The sequence below is a fragment of the Zootoca vivipara genome, chromosome 2, assembly GCF_965207765.1.
Source record: "Zootoca vivipara chromosome 2, rZooViv2.hap1.1, whole genome shotgun sequence".
NCBI classification, from domain to species: domain Eukaryota; kingdom Metazoa; phylum Chordata; class Lepidosauria; order Squamata; family Lacertidae; genus Zootoca; species Zootoca vivipara.
Genome location: NC_142584.1, coordinates 12124900 through 12149842, shown reverse-complemented (window position 1 = coordinate 12149842; position 24943 = coordinate 12124900). Strand labels below are relative to the sequence as shown.

The 24943-nt window shown below is 44.2% G+C and overlaps 1 protein-coding gene across 2 annotated transcripts in view; it reads right to left on the bottom strand.

The window, feature by feature from the left end:
* ANKRD52 (ankyrin repeat domain 52) overlaps window positions 1-24431 on the bottom strand; it is a 49716-nt gene extending 25285 nt beyond the window's left edge. For both annotated transcript variants that reach the window (XM_035103764.3, XM_035103765.3), the window contains exons 1-9: window positions 24267-24431; window positions 17036-17119; window positions 11564-11642; window positions 10024-10094; window positions 5284-5484; window positions 4885-4972; window positions 1501-1643; window positions 818-1030; window positions 599-677 (exon numbers count right to left, since the gene is read on the bottom strand). In XM_035103764.3, the coding sequence (XP_034959655.1) occupies window positions 599-677; window positions 818-1030; window positions 1501-1643; window positions 4885-4972; window positions 5284-5484; window positions 10024-10094; window positions 11564-11642; window positions 17036-17119; window positions 24267-24293 (985 nt within the window). In that variant the 5' untranslated portion in view covers window positions 24294-24431. The remainder of the gene's footprint in view (window positions 1-598; window positions 678-817; window positions 1031-1500; window positions 1644-4884; window positions 4973-5283; window positions 5485-10023; window positions 10095-11563; window positions 11643-17035; window positions 17120-24266) is intronic.
* Between the last annotated feature and the right edge of the window lie 512 nt (window positions 24432-24943).

Below are 24943 nucleotides of genomic sequence, written 5' to 3'. Positions count from 1 at the left end.
CCTTTTGGCTCTACTGCTAATGCCTCTTTTTACTTTAAATAACTCAATATTTGGGGCAAGACTTCAAAACAGTAAGGACATGCATTAAGAGTGGAGTGGACCAACTGATGCTTCTGTAATTCAATGAATATTTTGAAAACCAATAGGTTAAATCTGATTTTTTATGGAATAATGTAAGTTTCATTGTATTAAACCTCCTCACAGTAAACTGGACTTTGGTTTTGACTGCTGACCTCAGTGTAAGAAAAGAATTTGCTTAAATTATACACAAGGTAAACCAGGCATCCCCAAACTGCGACCGTCCAGATGTTTTGGCCTACAACTCCCATGATTCCTAGTTAGCAGGACCAGTGGTCGGGGAAGATGGGCATTGTAGTCCAAAACATCTGGAGGGCCGAAGTTTGGGGATGCCTGAGGTAAACCATTGCAAGTGAAACAAAGTACAACAGCTACATCTGAAATGTCTACAGGCACAACATTATTCTGTGAATTATAAGGAAGAACTGGGAAGGACCACAAGAAATAGTGAATAACTCTAATTAGAAAGGAAGACTGTTAAATATTAAGTATAAATACTGACGGGTGACTGAGAGCTTACCATTTTGTATGAGAATTTGAGAGCGTGTAAACCGTCCGTGAATGGCAGCCATGTGCAAAGGACTCTTCCCTTCTTTACTCTGAAAACACCACAGCAAGTTAGCAAGTGGACATGTTCTGCTAACTACAATATAAATATGCCTCGAGTTCTCCCATCCTCACCGAGACTCCCTCCTCCTTCACTCAAAGCCTGAGCGAATCCTGACTCGAGTGCTCATACCTGAAAGTTCACGTCAGCTCCGTTGTTGACGAGAAGTTCCAGGCACAGGGCTCCGTTGGTGGAGACGGCAGCAAAGTGCAGGGGGGTGAAGCCCTTCTCATTGGGCTGATTGACATTGGCGCCATAGTTGACCAGTTCATTGGCCACAGCATCCTGGCCCATGTAACAGGCAATGTGAAGTGCAGTGTTGCCAAAGAAATTTGGTTCATCAATCTACAAGGACAAGTGTAAAAAGACAAGCGTGTGAGCGTGCTGCCCAGAGAGCGCTTCGTCAGAAAGAGCAGCAGCAATTGCATTATTGGGCTGCCGAAGGCCACAGAAGCTCCTTCAAATACACTTGCTTCTTAGCCCAACCTACTGTGCTTTCTTGCTCACATTAACTTTTTATTTTTTCATTTACTTCCAGCACTTATTGTTAAACACTTGCATCTTGAAAACTCGTATCGCAAGGGGGAAGCATCGTTAACACTGGGGCTACCCACATGCATTTCATTATGAGGATCCATGTGACAAAGCTCCTTCCAGGTTTTTTCATATTGTTGCAAAAATCCCCTCCCCTGCAGTACCTAACCCGTCTGGAATTATGCCTGCACACGTTTCAAAGTCCAGGTACACACTGTAAGAGTACAGTCAGACTAGGCAAGGAGCAGCGCTCACTGATTTGGTACATTCACAGCACTTGCCTCTACTCCAAGCCTCAGCAGGTGTTTCACAACCTCGATCTGGCCGCTGGCTGCTGCCGTGTGCAGCAGTGTGTAACCCTTCTTGTCCTTGCACGTAACGTCAGCTCCTCGGGCCACAAGCAGCTTCAAGACTTCCAGATGCCCTGGGAGGAGGCAATGTACAAACACAGAGAGGTATAACAAACACAAGAGAGGCAACACAGGCAAACACAGAGAGATACAGCAATTTGAACAAGGCTTCACACTCCCATACAGATCTGCTCCTCATGTTGGAAGCCAATAAAGGTAGCATTGGATAAGGAGGGATAAACCACTCCTGAATCGACAGAATCAAAAATTGCCATGCTTTTTGCGATATTTTGGCTGGTGCTAATAGTTCTTGCCGAGCTGTGGATTTTGTCACCTTAAAAGGTTGTCTGAGCCAATTTACTACGTTATAGACAGCCATATGTGGTGATTTCTGCAAGATTTCATTTCTTTGTCCTGCCAGGAATTTCACTAGGTCAGGTATCTTCCTCCCTCCTCCTTCCATAGACTGGGTGATAGAAAAAGCACCCCAAACAAGGATATTCGAATTTTAGATTTAGCGCCTACCATACAATGAAAGATTTCAAACTTTTCTTCTCCGTTGTTCCGTGCTTAACAGCTTATGGGCAGATACAGAGGGCATCTGACACAGGGACATGGCTGCACACATACCGTGTTTCTCCGAAAATAAGACACCATCTTATATTTATTTTCCCTCAAAAAACACACTGTGGCTTATTTTCAGGGGATGTCATATTTTTTTGCTCCTCCTCCTCCTGCTACGGCCGGCATTGCTGCTGTGCCTATCACTATGTCTTATTTTCAGGGTATGGCTTATATTCCTTGAATGCTTATATTCCTTGAATGCTTAAAAATCCTGCTATGGCTTTCCCTATGTTTTCCCTACTTGCCACTTCCATATATGTTTACCTGCTCAACGTCTAGACATACTTCAGGTTTCTATGCTTTGGCGGTCCATTTCTTTGATTTGACACCTTTTGTTTTGGGTTTGTTTGTTTTTTTAAAAAAAGATAATGGCAGTTTAATTTGAGTACAATTGTACCTTACATAATTTCATAAACCAAACCTATGGCCCTAAAACGGTAAATTGCAACCTGTGTTGCATTTAACTTGTGAGCATTCAGCTTTACACGCTTGGCAAAAAAAGAGTGTAAAAATTGAAAAGGGGGGGAGTCTGGGGAAAAAGATTTTGGCAATCATGCCTAATTTTGGCTCTACACCCTAACCCTGGAATGAAACCCCTGCGTATGTTAAGAGACACCTGCACATATTTAAGGAAATCTTCTTTACCTACTTCTAGGCCTACCTTTGAATTTGTACAAAACTGCTTCAGATGTGTCATTTACGTTAAGATCAGGACCAAACTTTGGCCCTCCAGATGTTTTGGACTAAAATTCCCATCTTCCCTGACCACTGTTCCAGTTAGCTAGGGATCATGGGAGTTGTAGGCCAAAACATCTGGAGGGCCACAGTTTGGGGATGCCTGGTTAAGATCATGAGAAATTAGGAAGAGTACAAAAGGGATGATTAAACATGCAGCTTTCTTCTTTAATGTAGAAAAAAAGCAGCTCTCCCCCCCCCCCTTTTCTCAGCTGAAGTGCAAAAAAAGACTAATGAAGTGTTAATAGCTCTAGATAGTATGTTAATAGCTGCTGGTGTATCTTAATGACTGTTTGTGTGATTGGGTTCCCTCTGGATGGAGGTATCTTTGAAGGAAAAGAAGCCTTCCCCTAAAGCGAACTCCTTCCATTAGGAGAAAAAGAAGAAGGCAGTCTTTAAGCAGCAGATTCAACAATCAATCATCATCATCATCACAGCATGTTGTGATGGCCTAACTCTTGTGGCGAATGTAGCAAGCACAATGAGTACAAATGCCATGTGCCATTTCCCTCCACCTTGGCTCTTCACTGGATTCCTGCTTCTGGCCATAAACATGAGTGCTCCCTCTATGTGCAAATGGCCACCCTGTTACTTTGTTTGACTCAGGCCCACCATATTGTGGAGGGACTGGGAAGCTGGGAGTGGTGCAACCCCCCAAGGCATTTTATGTAACGTTTTCTAAGCATTCAGTGCACATCTCGTATCTCTCATTAAAAGGTAAAGGACTCCTGGACAGTTAAGAGCAGTCAACGGCGACTATGGGGTGTGGCACTCATCTCACTTTTCAGGCCGAGGGAGCTGGTGGTTGTCCACAGACAGCTTTCCGAGTCACGTGGCCAGCATGACTAAACTTTCTGGTGCAACGGAACACCGTGACGGAAGCCAGAGTGTACGGAAACGCCGTTTACGTTCCCGCCGCAGCAGTACCTATTTATCTACTGGCACTGGTGTGTTTTCGAACTGCTAGGTTGGCAGAAGCTGGGACAGAGAAACAGGAATCCATCACGCAGATTTGAACCGCCGACCTTCTAATCAGCAAGCCAAGAGCCTCAGTGGTTTAGTTCACAGTGCCACCCGCGTCTCTCATTAATATGTGACATGAGACAAGTTGGCACCGTTATTCCAATACTGTTGACTGCAAGGTGGGGGTGGGGGGAAGAGCAGTCCAAGAGGTTTACCTAATAACACCAGGTAAATTCATGGCAGAAATGCTGGTGCCACCTTGCAACCTGAATAGATTGCGCATACCTTTAATGACCAAAACACTAGGAGGTAACTCAGCCCTCACCAGCTAGAACCCTGCTCACCACATCAGACGAGATGAGATGAGCAGAGGGAGTGGACTAGAGAAAGAATAGGTGGAATGACCCACTGCTGCCCAGTCACCTCTTGCATTAGATGCAAAAGTCTATGTTTGATGCCTGAGCAGAGGCGAGCTTTGAACCAACAACTTCCTGGCTCACAGATCACCAGAACTCCAATATCGTACATTCTTTGCTGGATATGTATTAAGAATATTCTATCCCTTTACATATAGACTCCCCCTCAAAGATCCATGTACAGTGGTGCCTCGCTTAACGAATGCCCTGATTAACGAAATTTCCGCTTAACGAAAGGATTTTTCGAGCGGAGCTTGCCTCGCTAGACGAATGCGTTTTACGAAAAATTAGTCTAGCGAATCGCGGTTTCCCATAGGAATGCATTGAAATTCAATTAATGCGTTCCTATGGGCAAAAAAAAAATCCCAAAAAAATCCAATGCATTCCTATGGGATTCGCTAGACGAATTTTTTCGTTATAAGAAAAGACCCGTGGAACGAATTAAATTCGTCTAGCGAGGCACCACTGTATATGATTACAACACACACTCTCGCTTGTGTGTGTGTGTGTCATACAAACGAGAGAGAGAGAGAGAGAGATCAGAGGGCCTGCAAAAGGAAGAGAGAGAAAAACATACCAAGGAAGGCTGCCCAATGTATTGGCTGTCTCTCCTTCTTGTCGCATGTGCTCAGATTGGCCCCTTTATTTAAGAGCAGGTTAACCATCTAAGAAAAGGTGGAGAAGAAAGAGACACAAACAGATGTATTAATTTTTTTAACGAAAGCACGTCCATTTACTTAGAACTTCCTGCCGGTGCAGTGCTGTGGAATCACCACCTGTCTCCTTGGGCTTTATTATTTAGGGCTTTTTAAGGCAATCTCTGTACTGCTTAACATACGAAAATATGTTTTTTTTCCCTGGTGTACAGGAAAATAAAACAAAAGCAACAACGAATGTCACAGAAATAACAAATAAAGCCACATTAACGAATAAATACAGATATGAATTCTGAACCATTTCCCCACTCAACCCTTACCTCAATGTGTCCACTGTGTACAGCATGGTGCAGTGCTGTCCGGCCGGTGCGGTCTGCCACATTAACACTACTTAGCAGGGCGATGATGGTCTCAGCACACTTGGTGGCTCTGTTGGCAGCGGCAACGTGCAGTGGTGTTTGCCAATACTTGTCGCGAGCGTTGACGTCCGCAGAGTGCTTTAGGAGGAGGTTAAGTGCCTTCTGCCAGGGACAGAACACAGACAGAGGGGTCTTTTTAAAAAGTGCTTGAGCAAGGCAAAGGATCGCTAGAGGAATAATTAAGGAGCTGTGGAACAAGCTGATAGTACTATGCTGCGTGGCACAATTGGAATTTTAAAACAAAGCTAACCTAAAACACTGCAGAATCTGCTGCTGGGAAATATCAGAAGGACCAAGAGCATCCTTGCAAAAGGCACTACAAGTTGCAGTGATCTAGCAGAGCTAAGTGGGGGGCACAATGAGGAACCCCACCGAAGCTGATGGCCAAAAGAGAAGCCAACACTGTAAGGCACAACTCAATATATCCCTCATCCTATTACGCATTCCTTCAGCTTCTTAACCCTGTGAGGCTCAAAAAGCCCCAAACCAGGGTAGAACACCTGGGAAGTTAAGAAATCAGGTCTTGGTGTCAATTATTGGCCGGTCCGCTGGTGGCAAAGAGTTTTAAATATTACAGGCACCTGCTATACGCAGAATATTAAATAAAGCACCTGAATTGATACAACAACTAAAAGGGCAATAATGTGAAACGGTCTCCTTTTGCCCAAATTCCCAAGGTGCCAAGAATGTTTGGATTCATACTTTCAGTGTGTCAAGCCTCTGAGCTCAAATGAGATTAGTCTGAATTCCAAGGAAGTCTTCTGTCTAAGAGCAGCTTACTGTCAGGTCAAAGCTTCAAGATATAGACAGCTAGGGTGAGAGTGTTAGAGACTACCAGAGAAGAGGGTGGGGAGGCAGCAGCAAGGGTTCATGTGAGCCTCAGGTGGGGGCAGGAGATGAGAACCCAGCCAAGAAGGGCTTTAGATCCAAGGCCTCCCAAACATGGCAGCTGGCTTGGTTTCAATAGTATGCCCACGCTGCCTGGTATAGGATTGCAGCCAACAAAGTAACTGTGCAAGAAGAATGACATCTGCTCATGTAATGCGACTTCTGCCACATCAGCTCTGGGGTTTCCTCTAACTCTCCAGAGCAGATTTGGGGAGCGTCAGGAAGAGAGGGAGAGTAAGACAGCGTTCTTTGGTTGAGGTTGAACTCCCCTGGAAGGAGCAGGTTTGTAGCTTGGGGGTAACTCCTGGATCCAACATTGTCGCTTGAGGACTTGGGGGGTGCCTGTTTTCAGCTACAACCCCTTTTGGACAGAGAGGACTTGTTCATGGCACTCCATGCTCTGGTAGTTCTCAGAACGGATTACTGCAATGTGCTCTACGTGGGGCTGCCCTTGAAAAACAACTTGGAAACCTCAGCTCCTTAAAGTTGTGGAATTCCCTCTCCACAGAGATGCATCTGGCACCTTCACTATATAGCTTTCAGCAAATGTTGAAGATCACCTCTTTAACACCTGAGACATGTGATTTTAAGACCCACCCTATTTCCGTGACTGTAATTTGTTTTAACTGCTTTTAATACAGAAGGGCTTGGTTCTTGAACAGCTTAGTTGTCGAACAAATTGGCTCCCGAACGCTGCAAACCCGGAACTGTTTCGGTTTGTGAACATTTTTCGGAAGCCGAATGTCTGACGCAGCTTCTGCTTGAGTGCGGGAAGCTCCTGCAGCCAATCGGAAGCCGCATCTTGGTTTTCGAACAGTTTCAGGAGTAGAACGGACTCCCAGAATGGATTAAGTTCGAGAACCAAGGTACCACTGTACAGAATTTTAAATCCTGGGACCTGCTAGTCAATGTTGAACAATAAATGTAATAACAGTAGCAGCAATAATAATACTATTGCGCAAGTATGTCATTTTGCTTGCATAATGACTTTGTCGGATTCAACCCATACAGTTTGCTGAAGCCACCATAGGAGTCCCTAGTTCTCTCTCTGGGGACTTCTAGAGTGATGCTGCCACTGAGTAATTGTGATCCTGTAGCTAACAAATGCTCTTTAGTGGCCCATGAGGTGTAAGAAGCTTGGCAGGAGGCAAAAGCAGCCCAGGGGCATACGTTTTTCTTCATTTGTGTAAGGAAATATACCAGAGTCTCTCCTCGCTGCCTTACAAACTCAGGAGTAGGAACCACCCACCCTGCCCCTGGAAGTCAAGCATCAATAAAAATGCTGACGCTTTTCTGCAGCAAAGAGGTGAATTAATTGAGCCAGCTTAAGTGGTGCTTCTCGGCTGCTGGAAATGGCCTGAAGCTGTGAGGTCAGCAGGAAAAGGCAATTACACAAGTTAACAGACTCTGCTGAGGAACAGCGGAAGCTTTTCGAGGAGGACCGTCTCTTGGGAGCCCAGTCTTTGTGCAATTAAGGGCATAAAACTTACTCCACAATCATCTGTACAAAAAAAAAGCAACTTTCTGCTTTTACAGAGAAATATACCAACATATTACAACAGCACCCTTAGGATGAAAAGCTGCTCTATTATCAAGTTATGGATGTTATCCTACTCACGGAAATGCAAACTTCTCTATCTCTGAATTAATGTAGCAGCGTGTAAGAGAATACATCAATCAGGAAAGGGGTGGCATTTTCTACAACTCTGTGTCAAGAACAGACTGTGATAATATCAAATTTATAAAAGAATGGATGGGTTACGGTATTTTTCGGATATTTGCATATATATATTTTGCTACACATTTTTGTGCCTTTTATTTTTCTTTGTATCACTTTATTTCTTTATAATTAAAACCTTTTCAATAAAATATTAACACCAACACTTTTTTTAAAAAAGAACAGTCTGTGAGAAAATTAAGGCAACTTTAGTTTAGCGCACTATTTAGATCACTGAGTGTGCATGCGTCTGTGGGCAAAAGGGAGCTTCCACATCCATGCATTCTGTGCAAACCTCCATTCCTAATCCTGCTAAAAATGCTCACTTGTCCTTGTGTCACAGGGCCAGATTAGATTCATAATGTATTCAGCTTGTGCAGAAATTGCAGATCTTGGCACCCTGGGATACAGAATATTGATTTATGACTTTAAAGCAAACCAGTGGTTATGTGACCCCCGAGCAATAAGTAACTATTCTACTTTCAGAAGACAACTAAAGGCGGCCCTGTTTAGGGAAGTTTTTAATGTTTGATGCTGTACTGTTTTTAATGTTTGGTTGGAAACCCAGTCATATTATTATTATTATTATTATTATTATTATTATTATTATTATTATTATTATTGCAAACAAGTGTACAAAAGTTACTAACCTTCTTTTCTACACAGTCCTAAATTAGCTGTTTTTGGACAAAAAGTTAGGAGTGGGGAGAGGGGGAGCTTTTATTGAGCTTTCCTGCCTGGTCACCTGATCCTTACTCGGCACCAGGTGACAAACCTAGACTAACTTGTCCAGTTATAGGGGACAGTTTCAATTTGTACAGCTCAGGCATATGGACAGGATCCATGGAAGGGTGAGGCCTATTATTTGTGTGCTCCACGCTTGCCCTTCTTGGCTTATAATAGCTGCCAAGGGAACTGGCCGAGCAAGGGCACTAATGTATTTTAAGAAGCTTCCTTGAACCTCGTCACATGGGATAATTTCTCTTGCCTGTCCCCAATACTCCATTTCTGGGCAAGACGCCAGAGTTTGTGCGTGACATCACACTCCAGGTAGGCGAGGTGGATTATTTAGATCCATTTCAATCTTACTTCATGTCTGATTATGGGACTGAGGCAGATTTAGTCACCTTAGTGAGCTATATACACCAGGAATTGGCAGGGGGGGATAATTCTTTGTTGGTTCTGCAAGACCATCTATGCAGCTTTCAATACCATCAACTCTCATAATCATCTGACTGGGACAGGACTTGCAGGCTTCATTTTGTGGAGTTCCAGGGGTGGTTCTAGAAAGTGCTGCTGGGGGATTCCTGTTAGACTCCTTGGCCAATGTCCTAGTTCCATCTTGTACCCAGTTCTATTTAGCATCCATGTTAAACCACTCATTTTTAGGGTTTGGTGTCACCAGTGTACCAATGATACCCAACTCTCTCTCCTTTCCATCAAATTCCAGGGAAGCCGGTCCATGTTTGAATTGGTAATAGACAAGAGTAAGGGCAACAAATTGAAGCTTAATTCAGACAAAATTGGCATTCAGTAGAAATGCTGACCGTGGAATGGGGGGTTATGGAACATAACACACTATTCTGTAATTTCCCTCATTCCAGCAAACTTCAAGGACAGGTAATTCTGACTTCATACTCTTTTCATGTACACAACTAATTTGTCCATCCATTTTAATTAAAGGGGAGGGGGAAGATACAGGCTACAGCAATCAGAAATTTGAGGTACACAAGATGTAGCAGGACCCCTCCTCACTTGAAACTTACCCAGCTACATTAAGTCACAATAAGGCCAACAAAGATGAACTTCAAGGAAGGCAACAGGTCTCGCTCCACCTTTCACGGTTAAGATAACTCTTGTTTGCAAACATTCAAGATAGCTACTGGTTTTCATCATGACCCAGGGTAAGCACTGGCATATGAAGGGGGAAATGAAGTTGCTCAAAGGGTGGCTGTAGGAGGGCCCTATGAGAAAGAGGATCTCCTTTGCCACTTTAACAGGATGAATGAAAACAGGTCAAAGGAACTAGGACCTACCTCATTGCGAGCAGCTGCAGCACGGTGTAACGGGGTTAGCCAAAGGGTGTCCTTTGCATTAACGTTAGCACCTGCCCAAGGCAGATAGGAGAGATAAAGCAAGATCTTATACTGATGAAAAGCATCCTTTGTCCCTGCACCCAGTATCAGAATCCATTTATCCCCTTAAAATGAAATCCTAACCATGTTTACTCAGAAGTATAACTGGATTCAATGGGGCTTGCTTCCTGGTAAGTGGAGCTAGGATTGTAGCCATTATCTCACTATGTATTTGCAGAAAATGCCCACCATTCAAAAAACTAAGCTGCAAATAAGTTGTGCACATATTGATTGTGCTATTCCTTAGACTCAAGAGCATGGTGTATCAATATCACACGCATCTCAAGGTTAATGTTATGTTGGCCTCCTGAAATGTACAAAATCCAGTCTCACTTCCACTAACTTTAACTATGCAACTGATAAAGGCAGTCCAGTTGTTTAAATGAAAAGAACCTCTGACTCACAGAACTTTCTCACAAGGACAGAGATGCAAAATTCTTCTTAACGAAAGATACCATGTTCAGAAGCCATGCTTAAGCATGCTTGAAAAGGAAGAATAATTAGTTTGTACAAGTAGGATCACACTATTTAGTGTCCCGATCCTCATCAAAAGAGAAATAGCTGAAAACCGGCAGCTTTCAAAAACTTACGCTTGTTTTAAAATTATATACCATCAATAGCCAACTTCTTCCATTACCATTAACTTGGAGACATTTAGCATATGCGTTGAGAACCATCTGTGTTGGCTTCACTGTCCAGAAAGCCAACTCTGCCCTGCAACCCATACAGGAAGAGTTACAGTGGATAGAGCTGTCTGTTTCAAAATAGCTTCACTGAATTAGAACGTTTCCATAAATCTTTGCTGCTGCAGAATCATGACTCCAATAATATTACTAGCAGCAATCTGCTAACTTTAGCACTTTTAATATAAAAGCACTTTACGATCCTCTCATTCATTCTTGTGACTGTTTAAATTGTAGATCATTATAATTCCTGCCTTAAAGGCTTGTTAACAGAAGATGAGCAATAGCAATTTGCCTGAAGCCGGAGCTGAACATGGAATATAAAGCTGCCCCTCACCACCCCAGTTTAAAGTCAGTGCTCTCAACTGCAGGACTGCACAGAATCTATCAGTGTTACGGTACTTGATCCTCTCTGTGACTCTGCCACTTCTGACAGTTTGGGCCAGGCATCCCCAAACTGCAGCCCTCCAGATGTTTTGGCCTACAACTCCCATGATCCCTAGCTAACAGGATCAGTGGTCAAGGATGATGGGAATTGTAGTCCAAAACATCTGGAGGGCCGAAGTTTGGGAATGCCTGGTTTGGGCAGTGATATAGGCAAGCCTGTACCAAACTGCCACCAGTTCCCTCAAGATAGGAAGGGAAGGCTTTCTTTTTCTATTCAGCAAATGCCCTGAAACTGCTAGACCTGACCTGGGTGAACCGCTGCACAACACTTTCATCTCTTATCAACCAGAACATGCACCATCACTTCTTACCTGATAGTATTAGGAGTTCAAGAATAGCGGCGTCTCCCAAATATGCAGCTGCATGCAGAGGGGTTCGTCTCTCTTGGTCCTGATTTGGGGAAACACAATAGAGATAAATGGAAGATGTTAAAGTGGAATCAAAAAGCCATGGGAGGAATCCAACACAGCACTAAGGCAATTGTTTCATCAGTGCAATGGTTTGTGCTTGTGCAACAGAACGTTTGCCTCCTCTCCTTCCCCTAATCTAGAGGGTTGGGGGTGTTGGCATGTTCTCTCCTGCCTGGTCGATCGTTTGGGAGCTTCAAAAGCTTTCTTCTGCCCAAACATCACAGTGACTGATGCCAAAAGGCATTAGCACACTCAGGGATCCGCAGAGTATTCACAGTTTGCGTAACAGAACCAATAGCACAGCATTTTGGCTAATCTATTTTTATTTACGTATAATACACTCGGAGCATTCTGACTTAGCTCCTGCCACCTTCTCATCAGACAGCAAAAAGAGAAAAAACAAAGGACAATGGTCCCACTTCACGGAACACAGTAACACAAACATCCTGCCTCCGTCACTTCCCACTCTGTGGAATGAAAACATACACCATCATGTGATAGACAGCAATCCTTGCCTGCAATCACGGAGCAGGAATCTTAACAGGGGGAACCCCTAGAACAGATTCAAGGGCACATGGGGAAGTCCCATTGTGCAATGGGACCAGCTACTAGAATACTGTTCCATGCTGCTGTTGCCAGTCTATAGACCAATTACCTCGATGTGCTGAGATATGTAGCAATATCTCTGAGCTTATCTACCCAGTGACAAATTGAAGCTTAAGACTTTATACAGTATAGCAAAAGTTTTGCAAAGACAATGTAGCTGAAATTTTAAACCTGGTTGTTAACCCATGGCGTTACTGACTGCAACCCTCAAAACATGTCTCCCACAAGCCATGAAAGTTTGCTTAAAGAGTGGATCACCTTCAGCCAGGAGCAAGTGTTCACCCTGTAAGAAGAAAATCCATATGCCTGTTCTGCCCCACTGCTTTTCCCCAGTAACATGGGAACATGGCAAGGCCTTTGTATAATGTAAGAGTAGAGAAAGAGGGAAACCCCAGGCAAATGGGGGGCGGGGGGGAGAGTAAAGGGGTAGAACAAACCATTTAATATTTAATGTTCAAAAGTTTATAATCCAGTGCATTTCTGACCCATCAGGTCCTCCCTCCCTCAGAGAATTTCAAAATTTCAATCTAATATTTTTATTATTTTATTAATAAAACATTCTTCTTTCTTCTTTTAATAAAAGTTTAATCTATTCTTAGAAAATGTCCCCCGCCCCGGGTTAGAGTATAGCAGCTGAGCTGAGCTGAGCACTAAAAGTGAGGCTGAAATTTCCAACAAACATCTTCAATCTATTCAGAACTCTTGGATGAACGGCTCCCTCAAAGACAAATCAAGGTTGTTCTGGATGTAGACCTTGCTACTTCATTTGCTTCTAATCGTCATGCTCCAAACAAGCAAATCCTAAGAGCAAGGCAAACAGCTCTGATAAGGCATAAAATCAAGGCTATCAAAAGGCAGGAAGCACCACTTAGATTCTGTATCAAATCAACCAGCATTTGGCCTTTGGGTTTGGTGCCAAGTGCTTGGCATTAACTGCTCAGAGGGATATCAGTGCTCTAAGGCCAAATGATCAAATGGGACACAGCCCCATACTTAAAAGTCAAAGCCAATTTGAAACATGGATTCTTGAGTCCTGAACAACTATTATTATTACATTATTATTATGATTATTAACCTGCTCTTCACCCCTATGGTTCCATAGGCATCTCTCTCATTGGTAAAAAGAAAGAAAAAAGAGTAAGCGAAAAAATAAAAAAGAGCAAGAAAGTCTGGCAATCAAGCCAAACTTAAATTTCATTTCTCAGCTGCAGAACAACTGATTTAGAAATGAGCTGAACCATTCCAAGCAACTCTCTTTTTCTTTAATTCTTAGCTACTTAGATCCCCTCTAACATACACAAAGTGCACAACCAAGATCAGAGGAAAGCATTTAACCCTCATTCTGCAATCTTAAGCACAAGAACACTAGTTCTATACAATTTAGTGGAACTTCCAAGCAAATGGGACCAAGTTGTAAATCTTTTTTAATCCAAGGTGCATGGATAGGAAAATATCACATGACTTGCTTTTCAAGTAATTTCCTCCCAAGTTTTTAATCAATGGACCCAAAGCAGGGTGACCATACAAAAAATGAAAGAAAAGAAACATACACCCGAATATCTAATATTTTATTATTACAAACTAGAATGAATGTGTTGTTGGCATCTGTCCGTCTCAAGAGACAATGGAGATGAGTACAGTACTGTAAAGCTCAACAGTGTGGTTTCATTTTCAGCCTGAGAGCCAAGTCCAATAAAAAGTATCATCTTACTCAAAGTGCAACAAGGATTCATTTAGCTCAGTGCACTCATTTGGTCACCTGGAATTACAGTGGAACCTCGGTTTATGAACACCTCGGTTTATGAATTTTCGGTTTATGAACGCCGCGGACCCATCTGGAACGGATTAATTCACTTTCCATTACTTTTAATGGGAAAGTTCGCTTCAGTTTATGAACGCTTCAGTTTATGAACAGACTTCCGGAACTAATTACACCCATGTTTCAGTTTATGAACGCTTCAGTTTAAGTACTCCGCGGACCCGTCTGGAACGGATTAATCCACTTTCCATTACTTTCAATGGGAAAGTTCGCTTCAGGTTATGAACGGTTACTCCGCAGACCGTCTGGAACGGATTAATCCACTTTCCATTACTTTCAATGGGAAAGTTCGCTTCAGTTTATGAACGCTTCAGTTTATGAACAGACTTCTGGAACCAATTGTGTTCATAAACCGAGGTACCACTGTACTGTATGTGCTTTGCTGGCAGTGTATCTGCTATCTATGTGGCACACTGTGACTTGGATTGAAGGGGGGGGTGAGTCCATGTGAAGTATTGGGAGAGTTTGTTTGTCGCCTATTTCAAGAGGCAGCAGACTATATCCTGCCCATCAGGGATCTGCCTAATAATAGGTTGTTCCCATTAACATGGTAAACAGTTGCCAATATTCTCATTTTCATTTTGTAGATTGCATGTTGCTAGTTTAACCCCATAAAGCACCACTTTTCACTTCAATCTCCCCCCTCCACACACACCCAAGTCATCTACTGACATCTTTGCCCCTAAATAAAAGGCAATCTTGCAGCCGCATCAGCCTTTTCTTAGTTAAGTGGGAAACATGAATGTTCGCATGTTACAATAAACCAGAGCTGCTGGCTATCCTGATTTACTGGAATGCAGCATGCTATCCAAATACTCCTCCTTTATTCCTCTCCGGCATGAGTGGCAGAAACAAACCAGGAAGCCATAATTAAGCTTGGTTTTCCATGACGTTTGAATCTTGTATTGTGGTTTGTTTTTCACCTAAAGAGCCAGGCTTCATAGGCCAACCGGGGGTGGGAGGAACTTCATTTTATGGCTGGCTGACAATCCTGGCTTGGTAGGAAAATACAAACCACGATCCCAAGTTCAGATATTGCAAAAAGTCATGCTTAATTGCAGCTTCCTGGTTTGTTTCTTCCACTTGTGCCAAAGGTGGAATAAAGAGGGAGAAATCCCTCTGCATTCCCAAGAAACCAGCAGCCCTTGGCTATCAACATGTGTCAATGCATCAAGTCCTTCTGTAATACTGTGTTGTAGAATTGCTCACAGTTAGGAGAAAGTTTGGTTTGCCCCCTTGCAGCAAGCAAGATTTTTAAGCAGGTTTCCTAAGGGATGCTCCTTAAATCCAATTGTTAGAACACTCTGAAACTTGGGTGTCCAGAACAGAACATATGCAATCCAAAAGAGATCCTACTAATTGCTTAAACCATCTTATTATTCTACTGGAAATATGGCCCAAATATGTATAATCTGCTTTGATGAGTATTCTTTGCCAGTTCATCAAACTTGTTGCTCATGTGCTCAAACACCCAAGATTCTGGATTTCTCACATTCCTGAGTCTGGGCTACTACTGATATGTTCTGGAGACAGCCTAAGATGTATTTAATTGTCACACCCCCTGGTTTGCTCCAAACCCTAAGAGTTTCTACTTCTCACACAAAACGGGCTATAATGGGCCTATATTAAATGCGCCTCAGCTGAATGAGCTAAGATGAAATGAAGAGCCAATTACTGTTTCGTGGGCTAGACAAGAACAAGATGAACACCACTGTAACACAGGCTGTTCTCACTCAGAGGCCACAAGACTAATCCAGAACACACTTGGTGCCAAAGAGAACAGCTGATCCCAGTGCCACCCACCGCTCTGTACAGCTAGACCAATACATCTGGTACAGCCGATTCCCAACAAAGTCAACATTTACTGGTGACGTGTGGGCCTTTCAGCCCTGTATACCAATTCTGTGTCTGCACAGTACTTCACAGTCTGTATCTGTCACTGCAACAACCCTGTGCTCACCATCATTCCCATTTTACAAATGGGAAACTGAGGTCCAGAGATGAAAACTAGGCAATAAACCCACAAAGAGTGTGACTAAACTGGATTCCAAACCCAGGTCTGTCAGAGACCAATATCCAGTCCAGGGGTCCCCAAACTAAGGCCTGGGGGCCGGATGCGGCCCAATCGCCTTCTAAATCCAGCCCGCGGACAGTCCGGGAATCAGCATGTTTTTACATGAGTAGAATGTGTCCTTTTATTTAAAATGCATCTCTGGGTTATTTGTGGGGCATAGGAATTTGTTCATCCCCCCCCCCAAAATATAGTCTGTCCCCCACAAGGTTTGAGGGACAGTGGACCGGCCCCCTGCTGAAAAAGTTTACTGACCCCTGATCCAGTCACTGCACCACAATGGCAAAACATCAAATAGTTAAAACAAGCATTTAAGCTTGCTAAGCTGGGAAACTTTAGTAGAAGGGTTGCCAACGTTGCACCTGCGGGCACACCAGCACCTGCAGAAGCCTTCCCCGGAGCCACAAATTTCAACTACTCTGCCCCTCAACCTGCTGAAATTATTTTATTATTATTTATTAAATCAGGGCAGTTCACAACGTAAAATTACAATTAGGCTTGAAATAAACCAGCAGTGGTTTTTAAAGCCTAACTGCTAGCAGAAGGGGAGAGTGATTGCATATTTGAGACTGCAGTGTGCACACGTATACATAGTTTGTGTGTGTATGGTGTCCACAACAGCTTTGGTGGTTTGCAAATGTGTCCATGGGATGAAAGATGCTTCCAACCCCTGCTTTAGCACTTCCTAGTTCTTAAACACAAATTCTAAAAGGGACACATAGTGCATGGATCAATTCGTACTCCCCTGCTCTACCCACAATGTGTGTGTGGTGGTGGTGATGAGGGGAGTTTAGCCAAAAGGAAAATGTAAGCTTCGTGCAAAGTTGAAAGAAGCAGGTTCAGTATTACAAGGAAAAACTGGTGCTCCAAAACTTACCAGTACATTGATATTCTCCTTCTGGCTCAGCAATGACCGTACTTCCTCTATATCACGATTAAAGATGGCTTGGACCAGAGGAGGCTATAAAGGAGGAGAAAAGAGCGACTGTAAAATAAGCAGGAGGAGAAAGGGAATAGTTATGTGCTAGCTTATTATTTCATTTCTTTCCATCTGGATCTTTGTTATTTTTACATACAGGCAACTCCCCGTTTGCGCAGAGGTTGCACCCTGGGTCATTACATGCATCGGCGGAGTGTGCATAAGCCCAAACCCACCCCTTCGGGGCTGAAAACAGCACATGCATCAGTGGTATTGTGCCAATCAAACATGTGCAAAATGGTTGCCCCCTGTACTTGTTATATTGTGAGCCCCTTTGTGAAAAACGAGGCCTTGAAAAGCAGCCTCTGGGAGCTCATGACCAGGACTTCTGAGGGTATTTCGAAGCAGAGGCCTGGAGTGCTGTCTCATGGTATACACAGGACCAAGACACATGGATGGTGAGGGAACTGCTGCAGTGACTTGCAACACCTGTACCATGTTTGTCTTCCTACCTGAGAATGTGCAAAACTACAAAAGCAGCATGTGCAAGCTGGCTGCCTTGCTGGAAGAGAAGGTACAGCAACTCGAGGCCTGCCTTTTCACACTTTGAGCTATTGGGCAAGATGAAAAACTTCTCGCTAGAGCAGAGCGGACTATCCTGGAACAGCGACAAAGGTGGGGTGCCCCTAGGGAGGAGGAAGACTGCCCATAGCAGGAGACAAACCCCTGGAGGAACATGACACACAGAAGCAGGACTGCCAGGAGCCATGCTGGGTCACTAGAGCTTCAAAATCAATTCCATGCCCTCACCCAAGACACAGATTTTGGGCTAGAGGCTTGCAAGAGTGGTGAAAAACAAATTTTAAAGGTTTCTTCAGCTGTGTTTGAAGCAAGTAATAGGTCCTTTGTGTGAAGAAGACAGGGAATTGCTATTCTGACAGACAGAAGGCGGAATTGCCTGGTGCCTGCTTTGCCTCTGTCTTCAACCAAAAGGAAAGCAGTGCCCAACCTGGTGATAACAGAATAAACAATGCAAGAAGGTGGCTGAAGACCAAGGTACAAAAAAGAGGTGGAAAGGGAACACTTAGGTACTTTGCCTCTTTCTATAATCTGTGAGAATTCTTGGAAAACAAGTGAGGTCCCTGCAGACTGGAGACAGGTAAATGTTGTCCCCATATCTTTTATTTATTTATATCAAATTTGTGTACCATCCTTCATCAGTAGATCTCAGGGTGGTACACAGAGTAAAATACAAGACAAAAACATTAAATGCTTGATAAGAACAAAAACAACAAACCAATAAACTTCCCTCCCCCCAAACACATTTAAAAGAGGTTGTTGTTGTTTGTTTAGTCGTTTAGTCGTGTCCGACTCTTCGTGACCCCATGGACCATAGCACGCCAGGCACTCCTGTCTTGCACTTAAAAGAGGTACAAGATGTTATACCAGCCAAAGACCTGGTTGAAGGCACCAATCGAACCACCCTGGGGAGAGCATTCCACAAATGGGGAGCCACTGCAGAAAAGGCCTCGTATTGCTGCCTTCTTTCATGCAATGATATCTCAGGGTCCAGGTACAGTAGGTTCATGTGAGGAAAGGCATTACTTGAGGTATTGCGGCCCTGAGTCATAGGACAAAGCCAGCACTTTTGAATTGGGCCCAGAAACTAATCGGCAGCCAGTGCAGTCAGGAGAGGATCAGGGAATCATCTCGCCACCGATTTCTGCAGCCAGAGGAATCTCATTTCATTTTTTGATAAAAGTTACAAACTTGTTGGATCAGGGGAATTCTGTGGATGTAGTGTACAGTATGTTGATTTCAAGCTTTAGTCGAGATTCCTACATTGCTGGGGGTTGGACTAGATGACCCTCAGGGGTCCCTTCCAACTCTACAATTCTGAGATTCTCTTATTCTAGATCAGGCATCCCCAAACTTCGGCCCTCCAGATGTTTTTGACTACAATTCCCATCATCCCTGACAACTGGTCCTGTTAGCTAGGGATCATGGGAGTTGTAGGCCAAAACATCTGGAGGGCCGCAGTTTGGGGATGCCTGTTCTAGATAAACAAATAAAGCATGCCACAAAAATCAGAACAAGGTATAAAAAGCCATCTCTCTTTAAGTTTAAATAGGCTGGATTGACAATTCACCTAAATAGCACAACACATCAAACTCATTTTTCAAAGGTATCAAGACATCTTTCCTAACACCAGTGAGAGACCCAAGTTGGGAGTTTCATATGTACAAAGCCACTGATCAAATCTGGGGTCTAATACAGAAATATGCATACTTCAACTAAAGTATGCCCCCTCCTTAGAGATACAGACTAAATTATACCTGCTACTACAAATAAAGAGATTTCCAAGCACAGGATGCAAAGGGCTAAATTCAGTAGAAAGCCTCTAGCAGGCTTTTATATCTGACTTCTGTGAATGTATTTCTTCTTGCTTTTTTTAAAAAAGCAATTGCGTTAAGTCAATTACCATAGAACAGAAACAATACGTGTTGGCGATTATCTTTAAAGCCTTAAATGGCTAGGGTCCAGGATTCCTGAGAGATCACCTCTTCCCATAGCAACCTACCTGCTTCCTAAGATCACAAGCAGGGTGGAAGCATCTAAGGTGGAAGCATAATTGATGGTGACAAGCAATAGGGCCTCCTCAGTGGCTACACCAATATTATGAAACACATTAACCTCTGGATGCCCCCCTCTGGCTTTCTTCACCAGCTGGGGAAGACATTCATATTCCAACAGGCCTTTGCCTTCAAAGTGCTGCTGTTTTATTTAAACCTATGTTTAAAACCTATGCCTGTCATATCTTCCTTCACATTTTATTCTGCATCTTTATTTTCATCGTACATGTTTCATTGAATTTTTGTTGTATGTTGCATTGTTTTAAATTGCTGTAGAACACCCTAAGTGGTGCACGGACACTAGAAATATGAGACGGAAATAGCTATATAAATAATGAGCCAATTAATCTAAATACCCATAAAGCAAATGCTTAATTTAACAAGTCAGGGCAGATGCACCAGAATTCTCTAGACTACTGACAATGTAACTGCAATTTACCAAGTCAATGAAGGAAAACATTTACCTAAATTCACAGGGTTGGCGCACGCAAATACTTCTGAGCTTGTCTTTTACCAATGATAGATAATAAAGAGAAAATTACTGTATGTTGAATCTTCTGGCTATCTGTAGTTCCAAAGGCAAGTATCCACAAATTTTGGCTCAGCTCAGTAGACAAGTGACTATTTTGGGTTGCCATTTCCCCCTATCCCAGATTCCTGTGGTATGCACACCTCTACAAAAGGCAGAATCAACACAACTCTTGGTGCTTCTGTATGCCCCAAAGCTCAGTGTAAAATGCAAGAACCTCCCCCGCTTCCAACATTTCTGTTCATTCCAGAGGACTCAAAAGAAAGGAAATAGAGGTCTTACGTCATGCTGAATGTTGGCACTTCTGCCTGTTCCAAGCCTCAGTGCAACAACACAGGAGACCTCCTCTGAGTTCTCTGCAATTTGTACTTCCTTCTGAACATTTAAGGCTCCAGTCCCAACCACACTTACCCAGGAGTCACCCCACTGAATTCAACAGGACTTTCTTCTGAATACACATGGTTAGGATTGCAACCTATACCTATAAAACTTACAGAGATGTCCTGGAGTTTGACCTAAAGATATTCCATTAAGGGGAAATAAAGCAGACAGATCTAAAGGCACAACGCCTATTCAGCTATACTGTCAGCAGCTATACCTTTCAATACCACCCAATCCACACACACACACACACACAAAACATCCTGCATATTTCTATGTACACTGATCAGAATGTAAATTCATAATGACTGCATAACTCTACCAAGCCTTTCCTTGTGCACACACAATGCTTAACACACAAGGCTTGTAAGACTCAATTATTTATCATTTATAGCTCTGGCTTGCAAGGCATACACTGAATAGGCATGCAATCAAAGTACACAAGCAAGATGGACCCCTTATCTACTTGGCACAGCTTTAAACAGCAATCCTATGAGAAGAGGGAAAATACAGTAGAGCTGTACCAAATGCCCCCATGGCCCTCCTACACACAGTGCAGCCTAGTAGAAAGGCAGAGTGGTTGCCAGTCCCATCTGCTCATCTCATCTTCCAAAAGAAAAACTCCAGCCTCTGCAAATCTTTCCAGATGCAGCGTTTTTGTCTAGCTAACCCCAGGTTTACTTCCCTCCACCAAAGTGCTTGGATATAGCAGCAAAAGGATGAAGGCATAAAGGGGGAGAGATGAGTCATCCACATGGAATGCAGGGGACTCTGCATCCCTCCTTTAGGGAGAAGACCAATTCCTAGAATGATCATCATGCCTCCACAATTTAGAGTTGGGCACCTCCTTGAGCAGCTGGAATGACACACCCAATAAGGTGAATGCTTTAGCTCAGGCATCCCCAAACTTCGGCCCTCCAGATGTTTTGGACTACAATTCCCATCATCCCTGACCACTGGTCCTGTTAGCTAGGGATCATGGGAGTTGTAGGCCAAAACATCTGGAGGGCCGCAGTTTGGGGGTGCCTGCTTTAGCTTCAAAAATCCAAGTTAAATTTGTGTGGTTGAAGTGCTGGACCTGGAAAACCTAATGACACCTATCTATCAACATAATGGGAATATTAATGGGGCTGGAATTTGTTTAGAATTTTCAAGAACCTGTTTCAGATTTTTAGTGCCAGCCAGAAAGGGTCCAGAGGTAAAACCCACTAATAAAAAAATTCTAGCTCAAGCTATCGGAAACTTGGGATTTTGCTGGCCTAAATATAAATGATTTACCTCATAGGATTGGCATGAAGATAAATGAGAATTATTGCCAAGCACTTTGTGATTGAATATGCTTTGGAAGCAATGATCATATATGCCAGATTCTGGCTTCCACCTCCAAGAAATGGAGGAGGCAGTGCATCTGTTTGCACATACAAGTAAGTCCCTGACAAGTACAATACAAGACAGGCGGTGGGGATGACCCATTGTCTATCATTCAGGCAAGTGAGACCCAGAGACAGTCATGGAGAACCAGCTCTGTTCCTTCTTTGCCCAATGACAACAGATGGCTAGCAGGGAAGGCCCTCCACTCACACTACCCAAACTCCTGAAAGGCACTTCACCAATAATGATGATGATGATAATTACTACCACTAGGTAGATCGGTTAATGGAGCTTATAACTCAAATAACATCTAGACCATACACTTAAAGCACGCTTACACCACTTTTAACAGTCATGGCCAACCCCACCCCCCAAACAACACTGGAAACTGTGGGTTTTTTAAAGGGTGCTGGGAAGTGCAGCTCTGTGAAGAGCCTCCCAAGTACCCTTTAAGTACAGTTCCCAGGATTATTTGTGGGGAGCCATAAGAGTGCTTTAAATATGTGTTGTGGATGTGATCTCAGGCACTGCAGTGAATCTGCATTGGCCAAGTACTGTAAACACTGCACACTTAAGTAAAATGGCAAAATTCCTCAAAGTGGGTGGTATTAAAAGAATAAATGTTTCTGGGATGTCTGGAGAAGCAGAAAAATGAGTAAGATAGTTTTGGTTACTATTCCTAAGTTTACTCATGCACTCAGTAATTATTTTCTACATTAAGTAAGTGAAGCCCCTGTTACAGGAATACTTAATGCAGAACCCTCGGGGTTTCATTAGATCCTGTAACAGAATATCGAATGGTCAAATGTCATAAGTTTACCATTGTCTAAGAAGCAACGGGTGTAAGAGAAATTCAACATATGTTTCCTGCTATATTCACAGAATGAGGATCAGATGCCAATCTACTGGGAAACATAGGGCAACCGTAATGGCAAGCTATCATTTTATGGAACAGATAAGCAAGATTAACCTCATGCAAGTAACAAGAATGGAGAAAATGCACAGGCTATGCAAGAAAACAACACAAAGGCCAAAAGCACAATAGCACTGGAAGGATTTGAGATTTACAAGCTGCAAAAGGGGAGGTTGGTAGAAAAGGGGCAAGTCACCTTTTGCAAGTGTGTTTATATGCATGTGAACAGAAACAAAGTCCATGAAAAATTTCTTGCCCATCACAACACAGCTGAGCAGCAAGCCTGACTTTGGCCCAGAAGGAATTGTCATTTGCCTTGGACCAGTGGTTCAACTTCCAAAGCTCTGAAATGGAGAGATATTTAAGAAGTAACAGGAGGCTTGAACCATAGGCAGATACTCTGGTATGTAGGAAGAGGAAATAACAGAGGCAATCCAAAGACCTGGCCAGTGATGGATGGGGAAGCAGACTATGGACAAGAAACAGGCTTGCTAGAAAAATCTGTCTATACCTGGGGAAGGCTCCTGCACCTTTTAGAACTTGCACAGGAAGAGAAGTCCTGCCAGGTGCAAGTTCTTCTTTCGCCCCAATACTATGATGTGTGTGTGAGAGAGAGAGAAATTCACCTTTCTGGCAACAGAGGGTATCGTTTATGTTGGGTGTGTGTGTGTTTGAATCTCAGAAAGGAGGAAAGAGAGAGAAGCTAGCACAAAGTGTTAGCAATGGGGAGAAGAGAAACGTGTGTATGTGTGTGGGGGGGGGGTGAATTCGCAGGTGCAAATGCGAGTCAAAAAGCTGGTTCCAATGATTAGATAAACAGCTAGATATGGAGGGGAAAGCGAAGGGATTTTCTAGTAGAAGCAAGGAAGAGAGCCGAGAGCCTGGGAAACAAGAAGCTCCTTCGCCTTAGGCGGGAAAGAAAAGAGGCTTCTGCGCGGAACCAGGGCGCCCACGGCCTTCTCGGGATGGCGGCGGCGGCGGCAGCATCTGGCTCGGGCCCAGGTCCGCCCGGCTCCTTTTCTCCTGCCTCCCCTCGTTCTCCAGTCTCTCGAGGCCGGGGTTCCACGGAGGCGCCGCCGCCGGAGCGCCTCAGACGAGACGCAAGGGCCGCTCCCGGCGCGCGAGGGTGGGCGGCTCCACAATAGGCCGCGCATCCCCGAGCTGGCGTAGCTGGCGCGGCCGAGCGCGCGAAGGCAGGAGCCGAGGCCGGGTCTGGTGCCTATGTTTGTTGTGCAGGATGGTGAGGGAGGGAAGGAGGGCGGCGAAAGCTCCTTTTCTCTCTCTCTCTCTCTCTCTCTCTCTCTCTCTCTCTCTCTCTCTCTCTCTCTCACACACACGCACCCCCCACCCCCACCCCGTTACCTGGTCCGTGATGCTGAGAATCCCCATCTCCGGGCGGGGCCGCCCCCCGCGCTTCGCTCAGCAGCGCCGCCGCCTCCTCCGAGCTCCCGGCATCGATCGCGCTTCGGCTGCCGCGGCGCCCTCCGGCTGCTGGTGGTGGGGCGGGCGGCGAGAGCAAACTGAGCCCGCCCACCGGAGGGAGGAAGGCAGCGGGAGGAGGAGGAGGAGGAGGCAGGTCTTCGCCGAAGCAGCGACCCCTGCCGGGGAGGCCCAGCCGCCGAGGCCCGCCCTGTCCCAGGGGGCGGCGAGGCCGCCAGCCCGCCCAGCGCATCCCGAGCGAGGGCTGAGGGGACCCTCGTTCCAGGCCTTCCCTCATGAGGGGAGAAATGGCCCAGGCCTGAGGCGCTCAGGCAGCATCCTGGGAGGCGGGAGGAGGCTTCTTTCTTTTTACCTCAGGCGGTTCCAACGCCTTTAAATTTATTCTGGTTTCCCTTTCCTGCAAATATTATTTTTGTTGCTTCACTTAATTCCCGGATACAGTGCACCTCTGGCGCCTCGGAATTATTCCCAAGCATGTGGCACTAGCCATGTCAAATCCATACTCAGCCATTTGGGCAGATAATAAATTATTAGGTATTACTACTACTAATACTAATACTAATACTCCTGTCCCCAGATGTCTACTACTGAAACATCCC